The sequence below is a fragment of the Mustela nivalis genome (genome assembly GCF_964662115.1).
Source record: "Mustela nivalis genome assembly, chromosome: 8".
Lineage (NCBI taxonomy): Eukaryota > Metazoa > Chordata > Mammalia > Carnivora > Mustelidae > Mustela > Mustela nivalis.
The window spans coordinates 53246537-53259003 of record NC_139027.1 but is presented as its reverse complement, the minus strand read 5'-3'; the positions used below and the strand labels follow the sequence as shown (position 1 = coordinate 53259003).

Below are 12467 nucleotides of genomic sequence, written 5' to 3'. Positions count from 1 at the left end.
ACAGCGAGGAAACCATTAAAGATGGCTGGGTCACCACCAAAGGACCCAGGAACCGGCTTGAAGAGACTTCTACTGGTCAAAGCTGGGTCAATTTAGGCATCAAAATAAAATTTTAAAAACAGCAATGTCTGGAAACTAAATATGTTTAAATCCCTGAATTCATGACACTAAAATAAAACAAATCAAAAACCTCTGTTCATCTTTAGATGACACTAGCAACAAACCCACTCTGAAAACTGGTAAATACAGGCAAAAACTCAAGCATTTTTTCCTGCCTTTTCTATATAAACAGTATGTCAGGGTCATCAAATTGTTAAGAAAAATTCTACTCAGAAAAATTCCAGCCCCTAAGTGAAGAGGGAATGTTAGAATATCACCATGTTTTCATGCCTGATGAGTGAATGGACTGAGGAAATGATTAGCAATTGCTGCTAAACTGATCTGGGACATTGAATGAATGGATCAGACAGACAATACCAAACTCACGGACTGATTTTAATATTGATAAAAGAGAGCGACAACCAGACCCTATACGCCTCCTGAAGAGATGCAACTGGAAGAACAAAGAACTATCCAACTGAACCAAATTCTGAGCAAGCCTCAAAAAATCACCAGTTTACCAGATCAGAAAAATACAAATATAAAATCCAAGGAGTTAAGCAAAAATCCTATAATTACAATTCTGAATTAGGAATATAAATTTGCATTTATTGTGTACATTCTGTTAACAAAACAAAAGAAACAAAATATATTTCCCAAGTATCCCAAGGGGATGGAAGAACATATATGGCCGCAGGGACGCAATTAGCCAAATTCCAGAAGGTGGAAAATTCTACAGGACAACTGACCTAGTTTCTTCAAAAAATTAAGTGGCAAAGTGAAAAAAAAGGGAGAGGGCATTATGAATAAAAGGGGACTTGAAAGACATGTCAATCATTATAAAATGAATTATGCTCATAGTAAAAAATGTAGAAAAACTATGAAAAGATAATGGAAGAAAAAAGATTTGCATCTAAACATAACATGTGGGCCTTGTTTGGAACTTGATTCGAACAAGCCAAGTGAAATTAGGAGACATCAGGAAGTTAAACATTACTGGGTGTTTTTTAAGAAGAAGAAATTATTATTTTTAGTATGGTATTGATGCAATTGTGTTAGAGGAAAAAAAAGACAGAGAGCTAGAGAGAAGAGAAAAGGAGCCCCTTAAAACAGCTCCCTTGGTGAGGCTCCTCCATCAGCTGAAGAATTCCCCAAGAAAGGGGTGTGAGTGGCCCCATGATGCATCCGCTATGCACAGCTTTCTTGTATTTTGTTCTGGAAGAAGCAATGATGCGATGTCTAGTGGCTCCCTGTCTTCCTGGTGCTTCTCAAGAAAGATGCCTACGTCTCCTGGGCCTGTCCACAGCGCCGCCTCAGTTGGGTCAAGCAAGGGTCAGACTGAACGCTTTACCTGTTGAGCCTGGGCTTGCTGCTGCTGCTGCTGCTGCTGCTGCTGCTGGTAAAACGTGCCCGCGGGCTGCTGGGGAGGTGGTGGCTGCTGCTGGGGTGGTGGCTGCTGCTGCGGCGGCTGCTGCTGCTGCGGCTGCTGCTGCTGTTGGGGCTGCTGCTGCTGCAGCTGCGGCTGCTGCTTGAGGAAGAGTTGCTGCTGGTGCTGGGGCGTGGCCTGGGCCGCAGTGGGCAGAGCCTGGGCTGGAGTGGGCTGCGCCTGCTGTGGGGTAGGTGGAGCCTGCGGCTGCTTGGGCTGAGACTGTGGTAGAGGCTGGCTGGGTGGGGGCTGAGTTTTTGGTTGGGGAACACTGGCTAAAAGGCCAGGCTGATTGCTGGATCCTGTAATGAGAATAAACTCCATATAAGGGCTCCAAACTCTTCCAGACAAAAATGGTTTGCTTTCTCTTGCCAAAGAAATGGGGGGGGGGGGGTTGATAAGTAGACAGATAATCCCAAAATCCATGTGCCTCTGTCTTTGCATCTTCTTGCTAAACTATGTGCTTAGTGTTTTTCAAAACAAGGTTCAGGGACAAGGTTCAATGCTTGCCTCCTTCAGAAAGCCTTCCCTTATTCACCATACCATCTGTCAATTACTCCTTTAGTCACCACCCAAGTCCATATTCAACTGGCCTTTGACGCTAGTGTATTCAAATACAATCTTTGCACTTAAAAGCTTCGGGACAAAAGCCTTCTTTGATATTTTACATGTATCTACATATATACATGTATGTAAGTTACACGAACCCAGTCTAGATGCCTGCCTATGAGTAGATGACCACCAAATTCACCAAAAGCAGCTTCCTGGTAGGGAAGTGATGACTAAACTCTGTTACTGGATAATTTAAGTCCTCTAAACTAAATCACCTCATTAGAACCAGAATACCAAAACACGGAGTGGAAACAGATACTCTAAGTAGACAGAACATTAAAGAAACAACGCCTCTGTGTCAAAAAAGAAGAGTCTTGTTTCTTTCAAGGCCAAGAGAAGAATATGAAATAAACATGAAAGCATGGGATGAATGGACCAAACCAGAAAATCAGGGTCAAGACTAGAAAAAATAGAGGTATCACGCTTCAGTGGTCTTGGAGATCCCCTGCAGAATTCAGTGAGAGGACTCCCCTTTTACCAGCTACGTGCCATATAATTTCAGTGCGCGCTTACCCCCTGTTCCTCAAGGCAAACCATTATTCCTCATGTGCCTCTGGATTCCATTTCTGAAGCAAAAGTAGTCTTCCCGAGACTTCCATTACTGACCGGGATAACCAAGACGTGTACCAAATTTCAAACCGAGTTACTGACCTGCAGCCTGGGGTGGGGGCTGAACCGTGGCCCTCTTTCGAGGTGTCAGGGCTGGCTGGATGGGAAGGATCCCTGGGTTTGGCTGAGTCTGCCCAGCCTTAGGCCTCTGCCGGGGTGCAATTGAAGTCTCTGTTGTGGGAATGGGATCTGTCAGTCTAGAAAAGGAAGGGAGGGGGGACAAAGATTTACATTAACGTGGGGAGAGTGGGAAAGGAGCAGACAGAGCACTTGATGGACTGGCTTTCCCCTCCACACTCATCCAAACCTTCCAGACTGGCTTAATCGACATTTGTCAAAGGGTATGCCACAGGATGTTATGTGTTACTCGATGTTATAAAACAAGGGTTGGTGGGAAAGAAATTTAACACACTAATCAATATACATCAAGCCGATTTCTTTCAGCAGAACTTTTCATGGGTCCATGTGCCTGGAGAACTTTGAAGAGAGCCCTATACCTGAACTTGGAATCCTTCGACCTACTAATTCCTAGGATTTCCCAGAATATACCTTTGGGTGATAATGGAAAGGGGTTTGAAACAGGTGTTTTTCAGATATAGAAGGAACTCAAACTTGGTTAGAACTAGTTATCAAAATGGTCTCTCTATAATTAAAAAAAGCATGTAAACGAGTGACTCCAATAAGGCAACTAGAAGGAATGAGTAAATAATTCAAGATAGAGGATTTGGGGACTATGACAGGGATCTATTTCCTCAATATACATGTACCTCTTCTTCCCAGGGGAAGAACTTCTAATTACTGTATACCTTAAATTTATTAATTTTTAACTATTTTTAGTTAAATTTTTAACTACTGGACACCTTAAATTTATACAATGTTATATACAAAATATATTCCAATTAAAAAATTTAGCTAGACTTCACCCAGAGTAAAAATCACATTGTCCAGCCTCTCTTATAATTAGGTGTGGCTAATGTGTCGAAGTTCTGGCCTTACATGGGAAATCAAATTGTCACATGGCAGTTTCCATGATATGCCATTTGTCTCTCTTCTTTGGCTACTCCTTCATCTGTTGCTTGGAACAGGAAGTTACCGTTTTGGTCTATGAGGTCATAGCTACAATCGTAGGGAAGGTAGAGTGATAAGCTTGAAGAAGCCTGGGTGTGGGGCAGAACTGCCAAACCAACCACGGACTACTTACCTCCAGTCTATCTTTTATGAGCCACAGTCATATTGAATGTTACAGCCAAATCTAATTCAAATTAACACAGGGAGGACTGCTGGGTGGTCTTATTCCTTGTGATAGTGTAAAAATTCAGGGATAACTTCTGTTCAGTTAGAGTAGTTCAGACAGCTGGCTGCCATCTAACTCAGAACAGAGTAGTGGTCTTTTGAAAATACACACTGGGGAGTATAACTGAAGTTATGGCCAAAACAAATGAGCTTCATGACTATTCCCAAAATATGTCTGGTACATTCTCCACGAAATGTAAGATAGGAAGCAAAGCAGCAGGTCCCATGTGCCTTCCCCATGACATATCTCCAGGGGATGTCCACTGGGGATCCTGAGGCTTTCCTTTGCAATCCTGCTAGAGGGATGCTCTTGTGTAGGGTAGAGAACTTATAATATAAAAGTTATCATATTTGGGGAGGCTATAATCTGGGGAAGGAAGGTAGAAAAGAAAACAGGCCAAATGTTGGAGAAGAAATGTATAAGAATAATACAGCCAACAGTGAGAAAGTCCAACAGATGTCTGTCGTAACCAAAAGTTAATTAAGAATCTCCACACTGGATCGATTTCTCTCTCTCTCTCTTCTTTAAAGATTTATTTATTTGATAGAGAAAGAGAGTGAAAGAGAGCGCGAGGAAGGGCAGAGAGAGAGAATCTCAAGCAGACTCTGTGCTGAGTATGGAGCCCAACACAGGACTCGATCCCACGACCCTGAGATCATGACCTGAGCCGAAATCAAGAGTCGGACACTCAACCAACTGAGCCACCCAGGAGCCCCTGGATGGATGTGTCTTAAGGGTAAAATCTTAGAGATAAAAGGATTTGGAGTCAGAGAAAACTATATTTGAGCTTGCTTCCTGACTAACTGTGTGATGATAGGTATGCCATTTGACCTCTTCTTGCTTTGGGTCCCTTCTGTAGGAGATGGAGAAAATAATACATCATGAAGCAGATGTGAATATCAAATGCATCAACGACTGTGAAACCATTTTTATAAACTGCAGAGTGCTCAAAATGTTAGTCTGAATGGCCCTCAATATGCTCTGAAAAAATATCTTTAAGCAGGAGATCTGGCTCTAAGTTGTCCAATCTATGTGTTTGTGTGCAAATCATTCAATGCATAGAACAGAGTAAGAACCCAATATGGATGCTAGAATTCTGGGCTCTTTTTTACTAACCACATATTGATTGATTACCTTGGGCAACCTATAATTCTGAATCTGTTTCCTCATCTGTAAAATGAGAACAATAACGGTTCATAGATCTACTTCAAGGAAAATAAAGTCATCTTATTTATATAAAGGGCCTTATACGGTATCTGCTATACAAGATGCCTTAAAGAAGAGTGGTTACTTTAATAACAGAGTCAGAAAGAAAAACGTAACTTCTTGGGACTGGGGAGCAAATATGGTAATGCAAATGAAATCAATGTAAATTACAGATAGGACACCTTAGCCCCAAATCTCTGGGCTGTAAGGCCTATGTATTCTTGAGCATTCTGGATCCATACAAACAGTTTCACAGTCACCAATGTTCACATGTGCCTTATGATACAGGTATGCTTTTCTTCATTTGACACAACACAGCACCACTCAGAGCGGTACCGGTCATTGTCACCGTTATAAATGCGGGCCTTTGTGGGGCTGGATCCTTGCTTAGCCTCAGTACCTTCCATATTTGGGTCTAGAGCAATATGGGCATAAACCCGAATACTCAGCTAATGAGTTCAACCCCAAAAGCAATTTCCAGAGGTGAGCACAGCCAACTTCAGTAAGGAACAGACTACAAAGTAACATTGTTATTGATTATTGAAAATAACACTGTTATTAATATTGTTTGCTGAATTTGTGAAAAATAAGTCTTCTTAACTTTTGGAGCCACATCAGTGTTTACATTTATTCCATAAACATTTAAGAATGTTTTAAAATGTATAAAATTTAAAATGTACAAAATATAAAATGTGTAAAATTATTTTACCGTTCTATTAAAATTCACATATTCCCATCTAGGGTACTGGGTTGACAGTCTGTGACTCATGTTTCCTTGCCACAGGAACATGGCAGAAAAAAGAGGTATACACATCTCTATGACTACCCTCGGAACCTGCCATTTGGAAGCACGGAGACCAAGAGGCTGTGCCCCGGAGACCTGCGGCTTGGAAGGGGTCCAAAGGCTACGTGCCCCCCAGCTGCTGTGCTACTGAAATCCACTGCCATGCTCGCTCTGAGGCTATGCTTCCCACGGGCTGCTCCCAGCCTCTGACCCCAAACATAGGGGGATTAAAGTAGGCCGATTCCTGGGATATGGGGCTCCTCTGATGGCTGCCTTTGGCTTGAGGATTCCCTGACATCTTTGGTGAACCTTCCGTAAACTGTCTGGTAGTTTCTAGGTCACTTCTACCTACCCTTCCTTCCTCTCTCTGAGTCAGACTTACATCGCCTTCTGACAGTTCTTCCGGCCTTCCCTGGCTGCTTCCCTGTTTTCCCTCCTGGTCAAATAAAATCCTAGCTTCTTCAGTCCTCTCTTGGCACCTGCTTCTTGGAAGACCCCATGTTACCTGGAAGGTGATTACCTAAGATCCACAAGCTCTTTTGCTGTTCACCGAGTCTGTGCCTTCACCAGCACTCTTTTGAGGTGGTCAGAGCCACAGAAAGTAAGGAGGAAAGGGAGGTGAAGGACTAGAGTGGAGAACCAGGCTACATGAAGGCCAGGACCTCTGTTTAGGATGTTCTTTTTGGCAATATTTTAAGTCAGCTGTTGCTTCTTCTCTGAATGCTCCTGTGCTTGTAGAGCAAAAGAAACAGCTGTGGAGTCCTTGGTTCTCTTTCAAATGTCGATGGCTGCATTTCCTTATATTCCTCCTTGTACTCCCAGGAAAAGACAGAGCTCGCTCTCCAGCTCTGCGCAGCCTCTGGCCACGGGAGCAAACCGATAACCAAGCACCTTCCCCTGCCACTGTGGTCACTGGCACAGGACCTGTGCACACTTGGGCGGTTCTTACCTGGCCTTTGGCTGGGTCTTTTTTGCAGCTGCCTCACTGGCTTTCACTGGCTCAGGAAGCTTTGCAGGAATGGGAGAGTTCTATAGAATTGAAAGGAAACCACAAAAGGACATTGCAGATTTCTTTGTAAATGAATACCAGCATGACTAGGCCAACAGAAATACGTGTCCGGGATTTTCCAGCGTGGCTTCCAGGCCCGGATGTCTAGTAGAGGGAAGTGAAGTTAACCAAGGGTAGAGCCCACCAGTCTCCGCCCCCTTCAGGGAGGCACCATATCAGAGAAGAGGACAGAGCAGCCAGAGTCAGGTGTGCTCCTCCTCCACCGCTCCCAACCTTCTGGACCCTTCGTTTCCTACCACACAGCTTGGAGGTAGTGTTGAGAATGGAATGGGAAAGAGATAACGGTAACCTGATAGTTGTATCAGTAAATAGTAAACCCATACTATTTAAGCTATGAGCTAGACCTGACAGAAGTCAGTGCTGACTAGCAGCACATCCAGCTGGGATTCATTCCGTCTTCTGTCTTGAACGTTGGGAGAAAACCAGAGCCACGAACCATGTGAAATGGTTGCAGCACTGAGACTGTCCCAGTGCATGAGGCACCCGTTGACCCACAAGGCCAGCAGAACTCCTACTCCCTGGATTGTGCACTGGCCACCTAATACAGGGTCCAACTCTGGAGGGAGCACTCCTATCCCCAACCACAAGACAACTGCTTAGCACTGCTGAGTGAGTACCGAATGGCTTGAGACTCATGAAGCTGACTTTTAAAAAAACAGTTACCAATCTGAATGCTTCTAATTATACTTCAGGTTATTTAACTTAATGAATGGGAAAGTGGGGCAGCAAAAGAAAAAAAAGGTAATGTTAGGCTCCGTACAAGATTCCTCATTTTAATCTGGAAAGCTGATAAATGGAATACTAGTCATAGTAAATGGTCAGGCTTTTAGGAGGGACCTTCCATTTCCTTCATGTGTCTAGGTGGGGAGAATTTCTGCTAGGATATCTCTCCTTGCTTCTCTTCCTCTCTCCAAGCATACCTCTCCCAAGGGAGAAGCGTAACTTATTTGATAGGACTGGGAGAAAAAAGTGAGCTCACCTGGCTCACCTGTGCCCTTTCTCCTTTGAGAAGCTCTCCCTACAAAATCAGGTGCTCCCTGCTCCGTCATGTGGATCTAAAGTTGGGGAACCTGACTGGTCAAGCTTCGTTCTCTGATTCAATCTTTTTTTTTTTTTTAATTTATTTGACACAACAGAGATCACAACTTGGCAGAGAGGCAGGCAGAGAGGGGGAGGCAGACTCTCTGCTCAGCAGGGAGCCTGATGTGGGGCTCAATCCCAGGACCCTGGGATCATGACCTGAGCTGAAGGCAGAGGCTAAACCCACTGAGCCACCCAGGTGCCCCCTCTGATTCAATCTTATTAGCAATACAGTCAACACTCTGAGTTCCATCTGAATGATTCCCATATCTGATTCCAAAAGTGGGAGTGAAAGAGGAGTGTTATTTATTAGTACCTTTAAGCTCCAACAGTGACATCATGATTGATATTCACGATTGGGAAAACTGGGAAGACAATTTCAGATTAGAACTTATTTACTATGGCATACATTAGTAAAATATTTAAGGGAGCTGGATCACACAGGAAAAATATGCTAAGACTGTAAAAAGGGGGTTTGTAAGCACTGTACTCTGAAAACTGTTGAGTGCAGAGTTTAGAATTACTAAATGTAGAAAACATTCCTATGGCCTGATGTGTGTGAGGAGGGTAGCGGGAAAGGAAGGACGGTAAGTTATAGACGGTGGAGAATAGAAGCAGAATCAAGAAAGCTCTGCTGCAGGAAAGGAGAAAAGGGTCAAAGGGCTTATGTTCCAGTAGGTATGGGAGCAAATTCAGAGGCCCACCTCAGGAAGACAGCCTGCCTTACCACTGCTAGGGAAACACAACAGGCACATAGCTCATAGTGAAATGTGGAAATTAACAGGACAGTAGGTTGGTCAATCTTCACCCAAAGTACTCAACTCAATCCCTAGGGATTTTTTTTTTTTTTTTTTTTTTTTTTTTGGTGTAACACCTTAGTTTAATAACTAAATTCTATGGGAAAACTGGATTTTCTTTATAGTAATTGCTTCACAGTTAGCTTTGTTTGCATGCCCCCTACCACACAAAACAAGGGGCATCTATATTCATTAAAAGCTGGTTTACGATCCAGGAATTTTAAATGACAATTTGATAATATTTACTTCCCCCTAAAAAGCACCTTTCACATACCTGTACATTAGGAATTGGGCATTCTTTCTTGAGTAGTTTAAATGAGAAGTAGGACACCTGGTAAATATCTGGCCTTTTATCCGGGTCTGGTTCCAACATATACCCTAAGACAAACATATGTGAACATATTTAATAATACCCTAATACTTATTACATTAGCTAGGAAACATAATTTCTCTGTTATCAATTTTTTTTTCATTTTTATTTCTCATAAAAGTCAAACAGTGTAATTAGCTTTTTTCCTCCCCTCTCAGAAACCAAAGTTCTAACTTCCCTAAAACTTTTAATATATACAAGAAAGTAACAAAGTTTCTGAACTGAAACAAAGATACTTGAAGTTCACATTCTGTGGCTTGGACAACAGAGACTCAAGCAAGCTCTCATTATTAAAGTTACCACCTTCATATTCTGGTACCTATGAAGTTATCTTGCTAAACAAATGATTATCCTTGATATTTATAATCAAAACTTATTTTTTTTCACTTTCTTTCTTTCTTTCTTTTTTTTTTTAGTAATCTCTACCCCCAACATGGAGCTAGAACTCGTGATCCTGATGATAAAGAGGCACATGTCCACCAACTGAGCCATCCAAACACCCCTCAAAACTCAGATTTTAAAAAACTAACTTATTACTCCTTTGTTGGGGATATTAGCTGGTTTCCATTCTAAAAGAAATTACAAAATGATAAATATATCTCTACTTTTACATATTCTATACAACATTTGTTTATTTCCAGATCCTTTAAGCTTCCGCCCTTTCTGAAGCTGGAAAACTCCCCAGGAAAAACATCTTTGTGAAGACACACAAACATACACATGCATACATACAAACAACAATGCAAGGCCTTACTGTTTAAGGAACCAAATGAATGGTCTGAACACTAAGGCTGAAGAGGCTGCAGTCTTGTGAAGGCCTTGCAGAAGAAGCAGGGTTTGGGGGCGCCAGGGTGGCGAAGCTGGTTGAGAGTTCAACTCTTGATTTTTGCCTCAGGTCATGATTTCAGGGCTGTGAGACTGAGCCCCGTGTCCAGCTCCTGGCTCAGCCGGGGCTCTGCTTGAGATTCTCTCTCCATCTCCCTCTGCCCAACCCTAGTCCCCAGCCCGTGTACTTTCTCTCTCTCTCTCTCTCTCAAATAAAGTAATTAAAAAAAAAGAAAGGAAGGAAGAAAGAAAACACAGGATTTGGGCTTGAAGGCAGGAAAGAATTAAGTCGGTCAGGGGAGAGAGGGAAAAAAGATATTCTTGGTGAAGGAATAGTCTGGGCAAAAATGCACTTGGGTAAAAAGCAAGGGAAGGCTCTGTTGTGAGGAAAGGCAGGTGCCAGAGGGACAGAGAGAAATTTCCTTGTCAGAGAACACAGGGAAATAAGGCTGGCTGGGTGGGGTATGAAGGGTCTTAAATGCCATGCTAAGAAGCTGGGCCCTCCTGTGGGACCATGGGCGAACAAGGAAGTTTAATATGGGGACTTGCTAGGGGGCCGCTGTGTAAGACCGATCTCACTGTGAGGCGGTGCTGGACTGACTGACTGAGGAGAGAGGCTAGTGGCCACCCCACCCCTACAGGCACACTCTGACCCAGTGTGTATATACTGTGGTGACAGGGATGAGAACAGAGAGAATGTGATGGCAATAGGAGAGACTCCCAAGAATGAGCACTGCCTAGAAAACGCCTGACTATACTCTCTTGTGAGCCAAGTCCAAAGAAAACCTTAAGTTTCCATTATCCCAGCTTGAATGGTGACACCACTGATAGAAACTGAAAAAAGAGGGGAACTATGTATCGGCAGTAATTGGGCAAGAACAATAAATTTAATTTTAGACCTGTGACTTTAGGTTGACTATGGAAACTTCAAGCAGTTTGTAAAGAAATAGGTCAGAGTTTGGGAAAGATGTCAGTGTTACAGACACTAGTGAAGAGTTATTTTTCCTAATATGAATGGCTGTACAAATGTTAACAAATGTAGTCCCTAAAATCCTACCTTTCTAGCACCAGATGTGGCCATTTCCTATATATCTTTCCAGTCTCACTTAGGTAGCTCCAGTTCTAGAATAGATACACAGTAGTCCCTCCTTATCTGGTGTGGGAGAGGGGGGAGGGACAAGTTCCGAGACCCCCAGTAGGAGCCTGAAACCACAGATAGTACTGACTCCGAGAGATACTGTTTCCTCCTATACACACATACGTATGATAAAGCTCAATTTATAAATTAGGTACAGTATGAGATCAACTAACAATAATAATAAAATAAAGTATTTATAACTATATGCTACAATAAAAGTTAGGGGAATGTGGTCTCTCCCTCTCTCTCAAAACATCTCATCACACTGTACTCACCCTTCTTGTGATGACGTGAAAGCATAAATGCCTGTGTGATGAGATGTCATGAGGGAATGACACAGGCATGGTGACATAAGATTAGGCTACTACTGACCCAACTATACATGGGAAGTAGGATCGTCTGCTTCCCAGTGCGGTCAGCAGTGGGTAGCTAAAACCGCAGAAAGCAAATCCGCGGATAAGGAGGGACTACTCTCCTGCTTTACCTCTGAAAACCATCCAACAACCATTAAATGCCACACTCTGTCTCTTTAAATTACCCCCCCACCAACACACACACACTTTTTGTTTCATAAACAGAGGAAGTGGATTGATGAAATTGGCCCAGTGGAATGGATAGTTGCCTAAAAGCTGTAACTACGTTACCCTGGGTAAGTCACCTATACTTTCTCAGCTTTGGCTTTCTTATTTGTATAATGGGGATAATTAAATTTACTATATGAGATTTTAAAGAATTAAATAAGGTACAAGGAGGCCCTCAACAACTGTCAGATGCTCTACCCATATCTCCTTCTATTTTTTTCAATGCAACCCCACCCAGGACCCAAACGGGGCCCCAAACCATCCCAGGACTTATACCCCGTCATGGTTAAAATTTAGATGCTAAATCCCCTGACCAATGTGAAAAGATGATAAACTATCTCTGTTTCACATTTAAGTACAAGTGCTTGTGCAAAGATTACTCGTTCTACCATCTGGTTAATGAACTGGCACATATGCTCGCTAGGATGATGCAGAAGAGTGGGGCATCTAAAAAAAAACACTTTAAACCAAGCACCAAGTTTAAATGCTTGTTATCAAAATCCAGTGATTAACCTAAAGAGAGAAAAAAAAAATCTTGTTCCACAGAGTTATACAGTCTTAATTATGTATTCACTCC

The 12467-nt window shown here is 42.7% G+C and overlaps 1 protein-coding gene across 19 annotated transcripts in view; it reads right to left on the bottom strand.

The window, feature by feature from the left end:
- Window positions 1–12467, bottom strand: part of AAK1 (AP2 associated kinase 1) — a 172568-nt gene that overhangs the window by 49416 nt on the left and 110685 nt on the right. For all 19 annotated transcript variants that reach the window (XM_082744039.1, XM_082744051.1, XM_082744052.1 and 16 more), the window contains exons 9-12: window positions 9251–9354; window positions 6980–7059; window positions 2789–2943; window positions 1451–1827 (exon numbers count right to left, since the gene is read on the bottom strand). In XM_082744039.1, the coding sequence (XP_082600165.1) occupies window positions 1451–1827; window positions 2789–2943; window positions 6980–7059; window positions 9251–9354 (716 nt within the window). The remainder of the gene's footprint in view (window positions 1–1450; window positions 1828–2788; window positions 2944–6979; window positions 7060–9250; window positions 9355–12467) is intronic.